Source organism: Trachinotus anak, unplaced genomic scaffold (assembly GCF_046630095.1).
Source record: "Trachinotus anak isolate AG129_WGS33_773 ecotype Australia unplaced genomic scaffold, CSIRO_AGI_Tana_v1 ptg000026l, whole genome shotgun sequence".
Lineage (NCBI taxonomy): Eukaryota > Metazoa > Chordata > Actinopteri > Carangiformes > Carangidae > Trachinotus > Trachinotus anak.
This window is the reverse complement of record NW_027273877.1, coordinates 13,152,435-13,169,854: the sequence shown is the minus strand read 5'-3', so window position 1 is coordinate 13,169,854 and position 17,420 is coordinate 13,152,435. Positions and strand designations below refer to the sequence as shown.

The 17,420-nt window shown below is 42.2% G+C and overlaps 1 protein-coding gene across 1 annotated transcript in view; it reads right to left on the bottom strand.

Annotated features, from left to right (window-relative positions):
- Positions 1–3,040: 3,040 nt before the first annotated feature.
- LOC139609602 (protein NLRC3-like) overlaps positions 3,041–17,420 on the bottom strand; it is an 80,119-nt gene continuing 65,739 nt past the window's right edge. The window contains exons 13-15 of the mRNA XM_071464425.1: positions 4,977–5,150; positions 4,178–4,351; positions 3,041–3,324 (exon numbers count right to left, since the gene is read on the bottom strand). Of these exons, the coding sequence (XP_071320526.1) occupies positions 3,312–3,324; positions 4,178–4,351; positions 4,977–5,150 (361 nt within the window). The 3' untranslated portion in view covers positions 3,041–3,311. The remainder of the gene's footprint in view (positions 3,325–4,177; positions 4,352–4,976; positions 5,151–17,420) is intronic.

The window sequence follows — 17,420 nt, the reverse complement described above, 5'->3', positions numbered from 1 at the left end:
AGATTTGTGCTGTGAAGCTCCACATTGTGTTGACTGACAGAACTTGGTGTTATGGTTCCACTGATCTGTCACTGTCTGTTTAAATCTCTATGGACCGAGTCCCCGACAAAAACCATGTCAACTAAACTGTCCTACTGCAGGGTCCATCCAGTGTTCACACTCCACCTGTTTGGTTATGGACTCTGGTGTGTTTGTGTGTGTTGTGCTCTCAGCTGACACCACCTGAAAACGATGACTGACCTCAGGACTGTGATTAAACAGCTCTGAAATCCATCCGGTAACGTAAACCGTCAGGGAAGAGATCCTCTGACTGATCTGGAAGCCTCACAGTTCTGAAGTTAAACAGACACAGTAACTGTCCTGCTGGAGCCTGTTTCTTCCTGTCTCCACCTGTGTGCCTCACCTTCCTGTTCCAGTCCTTTCATATGACACTGATAAGAACTTTGAGCTCTTTGTGACCTGCTGAGTCTTCTGCCACTGGAGTCCGTCCACTTCAAGCTTCATCATGAGCTGTGTTCAGAGATGCTCCTCTTGTAAGTGGCTGTCTGAACCTCTGTCATCACTGAGCTGCTTCACCACAGAGCTGCTGCTCACTGGATGGTTTCTGTTCCTGCAGGAGATCAGCAGCTGCTCAGCTCTTCAACCCACCAACAGTCAGAGTCACTGAGGTCTGTTTGGTCAGGAGGCAGGAGAGGAAGTGATTGGCTCAAGGGAATCACCACCAGCCAATCAGCAACAAGTTGTCAGTGCGTGTGCAGACCATGAAGTTTCAGAGCATGGTTCAGATTAAAGCAGATAATCACTCAGGTGAGCAGGTGAGTGTGAGTGAAGGCCGGTGCAGAAACCGTGGAGCTGCTTCACTCTGTCCTGACACATGAAGACTGACAGACTCTGCAGGACAGGTGGTCCCTCTGGGCAGCAACAGGTCAAACTTGGCTCTAAAATGTTTTTCAATTCAACTTTATTGATATAACATATAGATAACATACATAAAATATGTCCTACAAACACTTTGCCTAAAGTGATTCACACAGGATTAAAACAGCACAACAACAAAAAACACTGAAAAGACATCTAAAAGAAAGGTAGTGGAAGAGCTTAGTGATCTGCATGGAACATAAAACCAAAGAAAATCTCATGTCACAACTTTACAGTCGTTTCTGAAAGGTACAGAGAATCACAACAGTCTAAACAGGTAGTGATAAAAGTGTGAGTGAGGATTCTGAGTGACTTTGGAAACATTTCTTATTTCTTCCTCTAAAGATCTGAGGCTAAAGTGATCCCAAATATGTGATTAGTGTTTTCATTTGTTTGCTGAGACCAAACACAAAGTGTAGATTTTCTCTTGCTGCTTTTAAAAGGTTTTTATCATAACATCCATGTGTTAATGTTGGTGAGACAGGTGATGAGAGAGAGCAGTGCAATGGAGTCATTTGGGGAAACAGAGATGTACAATTGTGTATCATCAGCGTACAGATGACACCCAATATGGTGATGGTTGATACTGTTTCCCAGTGGGAGCAAATATAGTGATAACAGGATTGGGCTGTGAATGGTTCCTTGAGGAACACCATATTCAGTACTGTGGGGCCCCTGAGGATATTCACCATTCCTATGGCTGTTTTCAGGGGACTTTATTAGTCTTGTTGTTCCTGAGGACAGATTAAGGTAGCAGATTGGTTGACATCATAGCTGGGAGCCCATGCATGCAGTGTGACAGTGTGTGTGTTAATATTTGCTATGCTGGCTCTAACAGAAATGTTTTCTTTAAAACTGTGCTGAGATTTTCTCAGTTGAAAGTTGAGTTAGACTGAGAGCAGGTGGTGGATTTAAAAGATTATCAGCTGTAGAAAAGAAAACTGTGGTTATTTTGGTTTTCTGAATTAATCGTCTCTCTTTCCTGATGACGTAATTGTTAATTAAAACCCTATGTTTAAAAATATACAAGTGAACATGTGATTTGGTTTTCCTCTGTCCTCTCTCAGCTTTTCAACAGCTTCTTTTTCCATGGTGATTTGATTTGTGGTGTTTGTTGATCAGGAGAAACTGAATCTAAAGAGAATCTTAAATTATCATTGGAAGCAACAAGGTCATTGAATAAGTCAGTAGTGGATGGAGGAAATGTGTTCAAATGATTTGCTAATTATGGTCATTGATAATGCTGCACTTCACATCAACAGTCTCTGGATGTAAAAACAGTCGTGTTAAACAAAGACAAGAAACAAGTGAAATGCCAACATTAAAACCTCTAGTAAACAAAGCCCAGAGTATTTCTGTGGATCAGCTGTGAATGACAGCCAATGAGAGAAGAGAGGAGCTGATGAAGATGATGATGCTCTCACCATCCCTGGGTTTTACCTCTCAGGCTGAACTAAACCTCTGATTGGTGGAGGTTGTTCTGGCTCCTGAAACTCTACTGCCCCCCTCACTGTGTCGGTGAAAGTTTAACTACATTTGAATTTACACTGAATTATTATTCTGCTACAAACGGCAGAACTAAACACCAGTCAAATATAAGGCTATAAAGAACAGGAAGTAAATATAAAAACATTATTTACCACACAGAAGGATTTAAAGTACTGTTAATTAATGATGAATTAAACCAATGATACTTGTTGACTTATCATTAAGATATATAGACATGCTCATATAAAAAGGCTGGGAGATATGGCTAAAAACCTCATATCTCAACAGGCTTAAGAGAAGCAGTAAATGTGCAATAACAATACAATACTATGAAAATGTAACAGTAACATAATGAGTAGATTTGAACTTTAACTTACTTTTTACTTTCATCTTAAAATATTTTAACTTCTACTGGAGTAAAAATCTTTTTTGGTTTCTGTTCACTGCAGGGGCTGGTTACAAATATTTAGCATATCCAACATTATGAATATGATAATTTACTATATCTTCTACAGTGTATTATTGAATACATCAATAAAATGGAGGATAAAAACAACATGTTCCTCCTGTACAATAATATCTTGTAAAGTTCAGCTGAAGAACATGAGGCTTCAAAGTCTGAGTCAAACTAATCTTCAGAGTTCAAGTCATTTTACTGTGAAATTCCCTCTTTGTGAAGCTCAACAATGAAACTGTTCAGAGCTGAACTTGATGAGCTTTAAGTCCAGAGACACTGATGATGCTCTGTCAGATCCAGAGGAACACACAGGGATGATGGTGGACTGGACTCTGTGTGTGACAGTGGAGCTGTTCTCAGATCAGTTCAGACTGCAGCACTGAGAGTTATCTCCACTTCTTCTGGTTCCTCTGTCAGTCACTGCTGGATCAAGCTCTCCTCTCCACTCTCACCACAAACATCTGTGTAGAGAAGAAGAAAGCAGAGGAGATGAATCAGTGTTTACAGAGTCTCACTTCATCAGTCAGTGATGCAGCAGGGACTTCAGTCCTGTTCAGACCAGATGTGCAGCAGCTGCTTCCTCTCAGCTCTCATGTTAACGTGTTGGAGTGAACACACTGAGCTGGAAGCTCACAGACCTGCAGAGACGTTCAGCATCAAATCTGTTCACTCTGCACATTTCACTCAGTCCACAGTGGAAACAAAGTGCTGAGTCAGCAACAGGTCAGTGATGGATTCACTCCTGTTACCTGTCAGCTGATGTCACTTTAAACACAGAGTCTCTGTGTGTTGATCAACATGTGAGCTGCTTCTGAAACATCACCTGACTGAACATGGAGGCTGTCACTAAGAGCCAGGGACTGTCAGGCTCCATCACACTGATCTCAGAGCTGTGACACAGATGAAACTGATCAGCTGTTTAGTGTTGAAACCAGAGAACAAACAGTCTCAGATCAGATTGGACAGTTTGATGAATGAGGACACTGTCTCTGTCCATCTGTGAGGCTGTCAGCTGGAATCAGCTTTATTTCCTGTACACAACAACACAACAACAACAGTCGTCTTCACATCAACTCACACACATGATCACAACAAGCTTCTGGCTGCTCTGATTGGCTGACTGTTGTCTCTCTCTCTGTCTTTCTGTCCAATCCTGAAGCCTGTCCCCGTTCTCCTCTCACAGCTTCACTGAGGAAAGCAGCCACTGAGGAGGTTGGAGGTTCACAGGAAACACTGGATCTTTGCTCTGATACTAACTGTGTTTAGTACAATACTGCTGAGAGCAGCATGGACTGACTCCGCCCCTCTACTGACCTCAGAGTCTCCAGTCTACAGTCTGGACTCTCCACGAGACCACGGAGATCCTTCAGGTCTGAATACCGCAGGTTGTTGAGTCTCAAGTCCAGTTCTCTCAGATGGGAGGGGTTGGACTTCAGAGCTGAGACCAGAGAAGAACAGCTGATCTCTGACAACCTGCAGTTCCTCAATCTGAATAAAGAATCAAAGATGTGAGTTTAGGAGACAAAGTTCCTGCTTGAAACCACAAAGAGTCAAACAGACAAAGTAAAAACAGCTCTCATTAATATTCATGACAACATGCTGCTGCTTCAATAAAGACGTAGTGACTCCACCTCTTCAACTCTGCCAGCTCCACCTGTGGCTCCATCTATACAAACTCATGTTGTGCAGATTCTACTAAAGATCCTCAAGTTTTCAAAGACAACAAACATGTCAGGCTGAAGTTTGGAGACATGAGAACAAATGTATAGAAATATATATTAAATTAACTAGTTGATGGAACGGCAGAGACACAGACACCTGGTGACTGAGCTCAAATATTTAACACAGTCAAACCTACAGGATTTAAAGTGATGAAACAACCTGTTGCTATGACAACTTGGCTTTGAATATTGGAGTCAGTACAAGCATCACAGAGCCTTATAGTTGTAGAGAAACAGCCACTGGACTAAAAGCAGAGAAGAAGAAAACAGACTTTACCATGAAGATCCTCAGTGTGGATCAGTATAATATCAGCCTCATGTCTGCAGCTCAGTGTCAACACAACTTTCACATCACATTCATCTCAGCACAGAGAGAAAACATGGAGTCTGACCTCAGAGTCTCCAGTCTACAGTCTGGACTCTGCAGAAAACCACACAGACCCTTCACTCCTGGATCCTGCAGGTGGTTTCCACTCAGGTCCAGTTCTCTCAGATGGGAGGGGTTGGACTTTAGAGCTGAGCCCAGAGAAGAACAGCTGATCTCTGACAACCTGCAGCTGATCAATCTGAATAAAGAATCAAAGATGTAGATCAATGACTGATAATCAATCAGATTTGTCCTGATCAATGATCTTTGTCTAAAATGAGTAGAGTGACTTTGTCCTTCTGTTATTGTGGATCTTCATCATGTCAGTACAACACAACATTGTCAACACAACAGTTGTGTGTGTTGTGTTACAGATGAAAACACACACACAGTTTGATCAAACAGACATTAGTCCTGACACTTCACTTAAATCTGCTGAAAAAAAGAAGATTGTTTCTTCACTTTCTTTGGACAAATATTAGTTGTGAGGATCTTGTGGATGTTGTTGTGATAAAAATGAATTGACTTGAACAACTAACCCTGGACATTTTCTCCAGTGGATTTAGAAAACATGAGTCCTCTGACTGAGAGAAATACGAGTGTGTGAGCTGTGAAGGTTGAACTGAAGTGAACAGACATTATTCATGACAAGTGAGTGAAATGAGCTGAAACTGAAGAATCATTCTCAGTCTGAGAGAAGAACAACTGGAAACATGAGACAACAACTATTTACAATGTCATTCATTCATTCACAGTCAATGGATTCAACTTGTGTGTGAAGCTTCATTAGCTGTGGATTCAAGATATAAGATCTACAACAGTGAACTGACCTCAGAGTCTCCAGTCTACAGTCTGGACTCTGCAGAAAACCACACAGACCCTTCACTCCTGGACCCTTCAGGTTCTGGTTTTCACTGAGGTCCATTTCTCTCAGATGGGAGGGGTTGGACTTCAGAGCTGAGCCCAGAGAGGAACAGCTGATCTCTGACAAACTGCAGCTCCTCAATCTGAATAAAGAATCAAAGATGTGAGTTTAGGAGACAAAGTTCCTGCTTGAAACCACAAAGAGTCAAACAGACAAAGTAAAAACAGCTCTCATTAATATTCATGACAACATGCTGCTGCTTCAATAAAGACGTAGTGACTCCACCTCTTCAACTCTGCCAGCTCCACCTGTGGCTCCATCTATACAAACTCATGTTGTACAGATTCTACTAAACATCCTCAAGTTTTCAAAGACAACAAACATGTCAGGCTGAAGTTTGGAGACATGAGAACAAATGTATAGAAATATATATTAAATTCACTAGTTGATGGAACGGCAGAGACACAGACACCTGGTGACTGAGCTCAAATATTTAACACAGTCAAACCTACAGGATTTAAAGTGATGAAACAACCTGTTGCTATGACAACTTGGCTTTGAATATTGGAGTCAGTACAAACATCACAGAGCCTTATAAAAGTGTTGGGACCATCAGCTATTGATTATAGATCAGTTATTGTCTGACAGATTCAATGTGTTTCTGTTGGTGTTTTAAAAAGTCATGAGGTGAAAGTTGAAGAGAAACAGTCACTGGACTAAAAGCAGAGAAGAAGAAAACAGACTTTACCATGAAGATCCTCAGTGTGGATCAGTATAATATCAGCCTCATGTCTGCAGCTCAGTGTCAACACAACTTTCACATCACATTTATCTCAGCACAGAAAGAAAACATGGAGTCTGACCTCAGAGTCTCCAGTCTACAGTCTGGACTCTGCAGAAAACCACACAGACCCTTCACTCCTGGATCCTGCAGGTCCTGGTTCCAGCTCAGGTCCAGTTCTCTCAGATGGGAGGGGTTGGACTTCAGAGCTGAGCCCAGAGAAGAACAGCTGATCTCTGACAAACTGCAGCTGATCAATCTGAATAAAGAATCAAAGATGTTGATCAGTGATTGATAATCAATCAGATTTTTCCTGATCAATGATCTTTGCCTAAAATGAGTAGAGTGACTTTGTCCTTCTGTTATTGTGGATCTTCATCATGTCAGTACAACACAACACTGTCAACACAACAGTTGTGTGTGTTGTGTTACAGATGAAATCATACACACACAGTTTGATCAAACAGACATTAGTCCTGACACTTCACTGAAATCTACTGAAAAAAGAAGATTGTTTCTTCACTTTTTTTGGACAAATATTAGTTGTGAGGATCTTGTGTATGTTGTTGTGATAAAAATGAATTGACTTGAACAACTAACACTGGACATTTTCTCCAGTGGATTTAGAAAACATGAGTCCTCTGACTGAGAGAAATACAAGTGTGTGAGCTGTGAAGGTTGAACTGAAGTGAACAGACATTATTCATGACAAGTGAGTGAAATGAGCTGAAACTGAAGAATCATTCTCAGTCTGAGAGAAGAACAACTGGAAACATGAGACAACAACTATTTACAATGTCATTCATTCATTCACAGTCAATGGATTCAACTTGTGTGTGAAGCTTCATCAGCTGTGGATTCAAGATATAAGATCTACAACAGTGAACTGACCTCAGAGTCTCCAGTCTACAGTCTGGACTCTGCAGAAAACCACACAGACCCTTCACTCCAGGATCCTGCAGGTCCTTGTTTTCACTCAGGTCCAGTTCTCTCAGATGGGAGGGGTTGGACTTCAGAGCTGAGCCCAGAGAAGAACAGCTGATCTCTGACAACCTGCAATTCTTCAATCTGAATAAAGAAACAAAGATGTCTATCAATGATTGACAATCAATCAGATTTGTCCTGATCAATGATCTTTGTCTAAAATGAGTAGAGTGACTTTGTCCTTCTGTTATTGTGGATCTTCATCATGTCAGCCTTCTACACACATCATCCAAATGTCAGCACAACATTCATACAGCTGTTGATGTGAACACAGGTTGATCAGCTGCTGCTGACCTCAGTTCAGTCTGTGATCAGAGGAGAATCAGAGGATTCACGTCTGTTTAGTCTGTTCCCTCTCTGACACTACAGACATCAGCACAGAAACAAAACACTGAGGACGTGAACAAACAGTGAGAACTCAGTCACACTGTTCAGAAAAAACATGGTGGAGCAGCTTCAATGTTCCAAAGTCACCAAACAACTGCACAATGTCACATTTACAGGAGGAGGGAAAAGATTTCTCTGTGTCCACATCTTTAAAGAAGAACGTGTGTCACTGTTGAGAACTTGAGGAGGACGAGTGCTCGGCCTCAGTCTACCACCGGTGTTACAGCCCATTCTGTGAGCCGTCAGATTCTGTGACCTGCAGCAACAACCAGTTCACCTTCAGGTAACGTTCAGAGCTTCCTGCTGAAAAAACACCACTCATTTACCCCCCTACTGCAAATATAGACTTGGTAGCGTCTGACGTGCTGGGAGAGACAAGAGGCTGCGAGGCTCAGTTCAGGCTGCAGGATGGTGCAGCGAGGTAGACCACTTTTATATAACACAATATTATTAGTCTACACAATAATCAGTCCGGCCCCGGTCCCCAAACGGCCCCCGGGGATTCTCCTGACCCTCCCCATCACCACTCTGCTCCTGGTCTCATCTTCCTTCTTTCTCTTCACTGGCTGATTTTTTAAATCCTCACACAGAAATCCTGAAAATTAACCAACCAATGAAAAACTGGAACTTCACAGATTTGAACTGAATATAAAACTACAACAGCTCCAGTCAGTGAACTGACCTCAGAGTCTCCAGTCTACAGTTTGGACTCTCCAGTCCAGCACACAGCTGCTTCACTCCTGAATCCTTCAGGTCGTTGTCACTCAAGTCCAGGTGTGTCAGATGGGAGGGGTTGGACTTCAGAGCTGAGGACACAACTTCACAGTGAGTCTCTGAGAGTCCACAACCAACAAGTCTGTGATGAGAGAAAATATAAAATGTGTTAGAATAAAATCAGACAGTTTGTAATGAAAGACACTGAAGTTAAAATGCATCTGATGAGAAAAGATGATGATGTGATGAACATCTGCTCTTCACATCTGTGGCTCAGCTCACTGATCTGATTGTGTTTGACGTGAAACAATAATTCTCATCACTCTCTCTCAGACCTGCAGAGTTTCATGGGAATCTTTGTTGTGCAGATGAAGGAGGGAAAATGATGTTACATTTCTGCTTCCATCATATGATTTGATCCAGAGTCAGAATCTTGTTCAGAAAAACAGTTTTATTCTCCACTGTTTTTAAACTGACTCCAGATTGCTTGGCTCTGCTGCCTCTCTGTAGAAGTCAACACACACCACTGCATAAAACACATCTGGCTCATTGTGGTGAATCAGTGGCAGCGCCCACGTTGATCCATGAACAAACTGTCCTCAGTAAAACACTAGTGATCAACACTTAGTGGACTCTACAGTTACAACCTGGAAGTGTGTTTATGTCTGTGTGTGCAGCTCTACAGTGAAATAAGATTCTCCTCATTTGAAACTGTAAACCAATCAAAAATCAGAACATTAACAAATCAATGAAGCATCAAACAATTATTTCAAATAAACAAAACAAGTGTTTTTATGAATTTAACAGCAACAATCACAACCAACTGAAACATCTACATTTTACAACACCTCCAGAAAAAATCACAGTAAAACTGAGAATAATCAGAATAAATGAAAACTATGTTTATCTGAATTTTACTCAACTACTGATCTAATCTACTTATTGATAATTATATTGATCATGGACTCACTGAGCCTTCCTGCAGTTCCTCACAGCTGGGATCAGTCTCAGTCGTCCCTCCTCTGATGTGTTGTACTTCTCCAGGTCCAACTCATCCAGAACCTCCTCTGACATCTGCAGCATGTAGGCCAGAGCTGAGCAGTGGATCTCAGAGAGTTTCTGCTCTGATCTGGTCTCTGACTTCAGGAACTCTTGGATCTCCTGATGAACTGAGTGGTCCTTCATCTCCATCAGACAGTGAAAGATGTTGATGCTTCTGTCAGGAGAGATTTCATCACTGTTCATCTCCTTCAGGTTGTTGATGGCTCTCTGGATGGTTTCTGGACTATTCTCTGTCTGACCCAGCAGACCTCCTAAGAGTCTCTGGTTGGACTCCAGAGAGAGGCCATGAAGGAAGCGAACAAACAGGTCCAGGTGACCAGTTTTACTTCTGAGGGATTTCTCCATGGCTGCCCTCAGGAAGTCAACCAGAGGTAGATGATGACTATCATGGTTTCCAAAAAATTGAGAAATCTTCTCCAAAACAGACTTTGAGGTTGAGTCTCTGTGTTTGTAGTCTTCTCCCAGGAAGTTCTCCAGGACCTCTGTGTTCCTGTTGGTGTAACAGTGGAACATGTAGACTGCAGCCAGAAACTCCTGAATGCTCAGATGAACAAAGCAGTAGACTGTTTTCTGGAAGATCACACTCTCTCTTTTGAAGATCTCAGTACAGAGTCCTGAGTACACCGAGGCCTCTGTGACATCCAGACCACACTGCTCCAGGTCTTCTTGGTAGAACATGATGTTTCCTTTCTCCAGATGTTCAAACGCCAGCCTCCCCAGCTTCAGAAGAACTTTCCTGTCAGCCTCCATCAGCTCCTGTGGACTCGTCTCATGTCCCTCATCATACTTGAGCTTCTTCCTCTTTGTCTGAACCAGCAGGAAGTGTGAGAACAGGTCAGTCAGGGTCTGGGGCAGCTCTCCGCTCTGCTCTGTCGTCAACATGTGCTCCAGAACTGTAGCAGTGATCCAGCAGAAGACTGGGACTTGACACATGATGTGGAGGCTCCTGGACTTCTTGATGTGTGAGATGGTTCTGTTGGACAGCTCTTCATCACTGGATCTCCTCCTGAAGTACTCCTCCTTCTGGTCGTCAGTGAAGCCTCGTACCTCTGTTACCCTGTCAACACATGTAGGAGGGATCTGATTGGCTGCTGCAGGTCTGGAAGTGATCCAGACCAGAGCCGAGGGAAGCAGGTTCCCCTGGATGAGGTTTGTCAGCAGCAGGTTGACTGATGACGTCTGTGTGACATCAGACACAACCTCCCTGTTGGTGAAATCCAGTGAAAGTCTGCTTTCATCCAGGCCGTCCAAGATGAACAGAACTTTGCAGACAGCCAGCTGCTCTGCTGTGACCTTCTGTAATGTTGGATGGAAAACATGGAGCAGCCTGAGAAGACTGTACTGCTGCTCTCTGATCAGGTTCAGCTCCCTGAACGAAAGCAGAACCAGCAGACTGACATCTTGGTTCTCCAAGCCCTCTGCCCAGTCCAGACTGAACTTCTGCACTGAGAAGGTTTTTCCAATTCCAGCGACACCGTTGGTCAGAACCACTCTGATGTGTCTCTTTTGCTCAGGTAAGGCTTTAAAGATTTCGTGGCACTTGATTGGAGCATCATGGAGGGTCTTCATCTTGGAAGCTGTCTCCAGCTGCCTCACCTCATGTTGGGTATTAACCTCTTCACTCCGTCCCTCTGTGATGTAGAGCTCAGTGTAGATCCTGTTGAGGAGGGTTCCACTTCCTGTTCCATCACTTCCTTCAGTCACACGTTCACATCTGCTCCTCAGACTGATCTTATGTTGATCTAAAACCTCCTGCAGACCACTATCTGCTGAAAGAGAAGAGACAATGTCAGACTGAAGACAGAGAATCGGAGAATCTGTTGATTATTTTCATCAGCTACAGAAAAACTAAAGAGCAGCAAAGAAAAGCTTTTTAATGTTGTGCTTTTTAGAATCATCTGAAATGTCAGTGCTGTGTGCTAGAACAACTGACACTGGAGAAAACAACAGGTCCTGGTTTCAGACATGAAGACATCAGCAGACACATGTTCAGTCTCACTTTGTACAGTGCTGCTCTGCAGTCCAGGTCTGGTTCTGGGTCTTTGTCCACACTGGGGACAGGAGGGGTCTCCTGAAGACCCAGATTGGTCCCAGTATGAGGTGAAGCACTGTCTGCAGAACCAGTGTCCACAGCTGGTAGAGACTGGATCCTTCAGGACGTCCTGACACAGAGCACAGCAGGACAGCTGCTCCTCCACAGTGACACCACTCCTCTTCCTCCCTCTGTGAAGACATGTCTTCATCACTAACATGTCACAGTCAAATATGTCTAATAACTGAATCATCTTCAGCTCAGTTTACAGTAGAAACTGTCTCTTACTGTGAGTCTGAGGGTCCAGGTTCAGGACTGAAGACTGGAGGAATAAATTCTTTGGACCAGTCACTCTTGACAGACAGAGAGCTGGATCCTGGAGACTCTGCTCTCAGTCTGTGGTTCTGACCTCTGCAAACACAAACATATTTTTATTCATATCACATCGATCAGTGATCACTTCTCTGATGAAAGAGTCATTGTGAAATTAGATTTTTTTTCCAAGTTTGAATTTTTTTTTCTGAATTTAGTTACATTTATTGAAAATCTCATGAGTTGAATTCACTTTTAAAAAATTCAAATCCATAATTGCAATGCAAAACAAAACCAGTGGCAGAAATTCATAGACTTAACAAACTCTGCTGAGACAGATTTTCTTTCATACGCTACAGACAACAGAGCTGGTGGTAAAGATCCAGAGGGCCTGTAGAGACGACACTTCTTCCCCAGGAGACTGGAACATGACTCCAAATGAGCTGGTTGACAGCTGCCCTCCAGTGTCAGTAATGCAGTGTAAGAACATTGTTTAAAGTTTTATGACAGATAATAATTTATCTGATGTTTAGAGAAGTTTAAATTGGGGGGTTAATATTTCCACATGGTTTAAGCCTCATGGAGGAAGCAAATTGAGAAATGATCACTGGTTGGTGAGTGATAATATTCTGAGATAATATTCAGCATCCGGAAAGTATTCACAGTGCTTCACTTTTTCCACATTTTGTTATGTTACAGCCTTATTCCAAAATGGATTAAATTCATTTTTTCCTTCAAAATTCAACACACAATACCCCATAATGACAAAGTGAAAAAAGTTTGCTTGAAACATTTTCAAAATTATGAAAAATCAAAAACAAAAATATAACATGTACATGAGTATTCACAGCCTTTGCTCAATACTTTGTTGACGCACCTTTGGCAGCAATTATAGCCTCAAGTCTTTTTGAGTATGATGCTACAAGCTTGGCACACCTATTTTTGGGTAGTTTCTCCCATTCTTCTTTTCAGAACCTCTCAAGCTCCATCAGGTTGGATGGGGAGCGTCAGTGCACAGCCATTTTCAGATCTCTCCAGAGATGTTCAATTGGGTTAGAGTCTGGGCTCTGGCTGGGACACTCAAGGATATTCACAGAGTTGTCCTGAAGCCACTCCTTTGTTATCTTGGCTGTGTGCTTAGGGTCGTTGTCCTGTTGGAAGATGAACCTTCACCCCAGTCCAAGGTCCAGCCCAGCCCACAGCATGATGTTGCCACCACCATGCTTAACTGTAGGGATGGTATTGACCAGGTGATGAGCGGTGCCTGGTTTCCTCCAGACATGACGCTTGGCATTCAGGCCAAAGAGTTCAATCTTTGTTTCATCAGACCAGACAATTTTGTTTCTCATGGTCTGAGAGCCCTTCAGGTGCCTTTTGGCAAACTCCAGCCGACTGTCATGTGCCTTTTACTGAGGAGTGGCTTCCGTCTGGCCACTCTACCATACAGGCCTGATTGGTGGAGATTGGTGGAGTGCTGGAGAAGTGGTTGTCCTTCTGGAAGGTTCTCCTCTCTCCACAGAGGAGCACTGTCAGAGTGGCCATCAGGTTCTTGGTTACCTCCCTGACTAAGACCCTTCTGCCCCGTTCGCTCAGATTGGCCGGGCGGCCAGCTCTAGGAAGAGTCCTAGTGGTTCCAAACGTCTTCAATTTACGGAAGATGGAGGCCTCTGTGTTCACTGGTACCTTAAATGCTGCAGAAATTTTTCTGTACCCTTCCACAGATCTGTGCCTCGATACAATCCTATCTCGGAGGTCTACAGACAATTCCTTGGACTTCATGGCTTGGTTTGTGCTCTGACATGCACTGTTAACTATGGGACCTTATATAGACAGGTGTGTGCCTTTACAAATCATGTCCAATCAAATTAATTTACCCCAGTTGGACTCCAATCAAGTTGTCGAAACATCTGAAGGATGATCAGTGGAAACAGGATACACCTGAGCTCAATTCTGAGTATCGTGGAAAAGGCTGTGAATACTTATGTATGTGTGATTTTTTTGTTTTTTATTTTTTAAATATTTGCAAAAATTTCAAGCAAACTTTTTTCACTTTGTTATTATGGGGTATTGTGTGTAGAATTTTGAGGTAAAAAATGATTTTTAATCAATTTTGGAATAAGGCTGTAACATAACAAACTGTGGAAAAAGTGAAGCGCTGTGAATACTTTCTGGATGCACTGTAAGTCAGCTGGTGGATGACCCAACTTTGTTCTTATAAAATGAAAATCAGATCCTTTAGCTTTGCAGTCAATCAGTTCTCCAAAGCATCAGGTCCATGGTTCAACATCAATAAATGTGAAATAATGACACTGCAGGAGCGCCCCCTGCAGTCAGCATGTAATATACAGGTTCAGAAGGAGGGGAAATCTTTAGGAACTGTTGTTTGTAGAGACAGAATTATGAGTGAAAAGAGGAATATCTGTAACAATATGGAAAAGTGTCAGACAGTTCTTCACAGATGGCTACAGAGAGATGTCAGCATGTCTGGGAGGATTTTGTTCACAAAGATGGAGAGTTTGTCCAGACTGATTTACCAGCTCTCTCCTTCCCCATATCACCGACAATGATCCAAACTATAAATAAAGTTCATTTAAGTCCAAATGGAGAAATAAATGTCAGTCTGTTATAGGAATGCTACCACAGCCCAGTTAAAAGAAATTCTATACTGAGGGGATTTGAGATTGAGGAGGTGAAGGTGATAAGGAGAAGATATATTTCACTTCCTCTCCCTCCTGAAGTGAAAGAGGTGAACTTTAAAATCTTAAATGAGATTTACCCAACAAACAAGTTGTGAAGACTGAGGTTTAATCTTGATGTGAAGAACTGTGTGTTCTGTGAAAATGAGACTGAAAGCTTGGAACATTTATTCTTCCACTGTGGATCAGTCTTTCTGGAGCGACATGTGGAGCTGGACACAGTCCAAGAGGATCATTTACAAATGCAGGTACTTTAAAACCAAACCATGTATGAATCATTGGCTGAATGAATTTAAATCATTATGCAAGTCTCTGAAGCTGATAAAGGATGATAAGAAAGCCCTGAAGTTAGTTTATTCTCTTGATATATTTCAATGAATCTTCTTCTTAATCTTTTCATGTACTTCTGTTTTTTTTTCTCTGAAACTTTGACTTTATTTTTTTAATGTGCTTCTGCTCAACCTCAGTTTTTCCTGTGAAGCAGCAAAACTACCTTGTTTGTTTGTATCTTGATTTGAAAGTTTAAAAAAAAAAAAAAACTATGGCAGCTGTTACAGGAAGTGACATCACTGCAGGAGCTCAACACACTGAACACTGTTACAGAGACAGTTTGGAGGTTCACAGGTTTGTAGCAGGTCTCTTACTGTGAGTCTGAGGGTCCAGGTTCAGGACTGAAGTTTGGAGGATCACCTTTGGACCAGTGACTCTTCACAGACAGACAGCTGGGTCCTGGAGACTCTGCTCTGTCCTCCTCTTCCTCCACACAATCACTCATCTTCAGGACTTCAGTCAGTCTGAGAGGGAAACCAGTAACACTGACTGTGAGCTCACACACAAAATAGTCAGGACAAACAAGCTGCTCAAGACACACACACACACACACACACACACACACACACACACTTTGTTCTTGTTCACGTGTGGCGTCGTGGCCACAGTCACATGTCAGTCTGAAGGTTTTACTGAACTGGTGTCTGTTTCAGAGCTCTGTCAAGAGAACCACAGAACCTGAACTTTTGTGAAACTTTTCAGAATAAAAGCTCTCGATTCAGCTTGAAATAAAGCATTGGTGAAAAAAACAAAAAAAACACCATCTTGTCAACTGTTATACACAACAATCTACACAAAAACAAACACCTAAAGTCAGTGGTAAACCCTGAAAGAATCAGATGAGACTCCCTGGACAAAGATTTCAGCTCCTTCCTGAATGAATATGAGGGAAAGTGGCCGTTACTATTTGTCTTCCAGTCATGGAAATACCTTCTTTCACACCATGTATACAGTTTATTTAATGAACAAACAGATCAATGAACAAACTGTTGTAACAACACATCACGTTATCTTATACATCACTAACCTGTCTCATTATTTCACTAACGAGTCTCATTTGTCCAGAAGGGTTGAGATCTCAGAGCTCCTGACATCAACTTAAAGGGACCAACATCATGAACTGAACAGTGAGACACAGAGTTCTATTTGAATGATTATGCTGTAAATAAATATCAATAAGAAATGTGTAATGGAAGCAATATAAAGGAATGATTTAAATCATAAAAAATTAGATATGTGACATGTTGAGACGTCCCTGAACTGGAAAATCCTCTTGGGGCTCAGTAGGTCAGAAAAGGGGAAGTGTGAGTCATGTGAACATGACAGTATAAGGAAGAGAGTGTGATGATGACTGTGAACATATGAAATGATTAAAAAGTGAATGATTGGGATTCAATAGTAAAACACTGTGATTTGAAAAGCTTTAAATGCACTTTTTTACATTTATTAGAAAGAAATGTATTACATCGGTGAAGGAATGATTTGTAACAGCGAGGCAGTTGGATTATGAAGAAAGATCACTGACTGTTGATTTCAAGATGTGCTACTGCTGTAACTAAGTATGATACGATCTGGTTGGAACTGGTTATGGACTGATGAAACACCTTTTAGCACAAACACCAACTTCAAGTCTGTGAATTACTCACCATCGACGAAGTTCCCTCCTCAGACAGCTACACAGGAGACGGAGTCTACAAGCCTTAAGATGACTCACAAGAGATCACAGAGACTCTACAGCTGACAATAGATCACCAGAGGACAAGCAAGAGAAAAGAACCTGCCAACCAGCTGTGGACGACAAACTGGATTTCTTCTTGTGCGGCCAAGAAGAAACTGATACTTCTAAAGAGGAAGTCTGGACTTTGTGCAGAGTCGAGGGACTCTGATGTCTTGGGACCGGCCGCTGACAGAGGATAGACACCCTGGCCAGGCTTTCACTTCATCCATCTCCCTCTAAAAGTCATTTGTAAGCCAACCAGCCCCAGCTCATTTTGGCAATATTAATTTAGATGAATAGGTTATATATTCTTTGAAATCAATTAACATAAGTAAATATAGACTGAGTGTTCAAATAAAAACAGGTGGTTCTTAAAGGTTACTTCAACCAAAATAAATACAACAGATCCTTGGGGCTTACAGAGCCACTAAATTATATCCTAGCACCAGAACAAGTGCACAGATCCTTTAGAGGAGAGCTGCTGTTAACGGACGTGGCTGATATCTGTATTTAGTTCAATAGGGCGACTCAACTAGGTGCAGGATGAGAGGCAGCAGGGTAGATGCCCAGAGGAAGGCAGTTAGAAGCT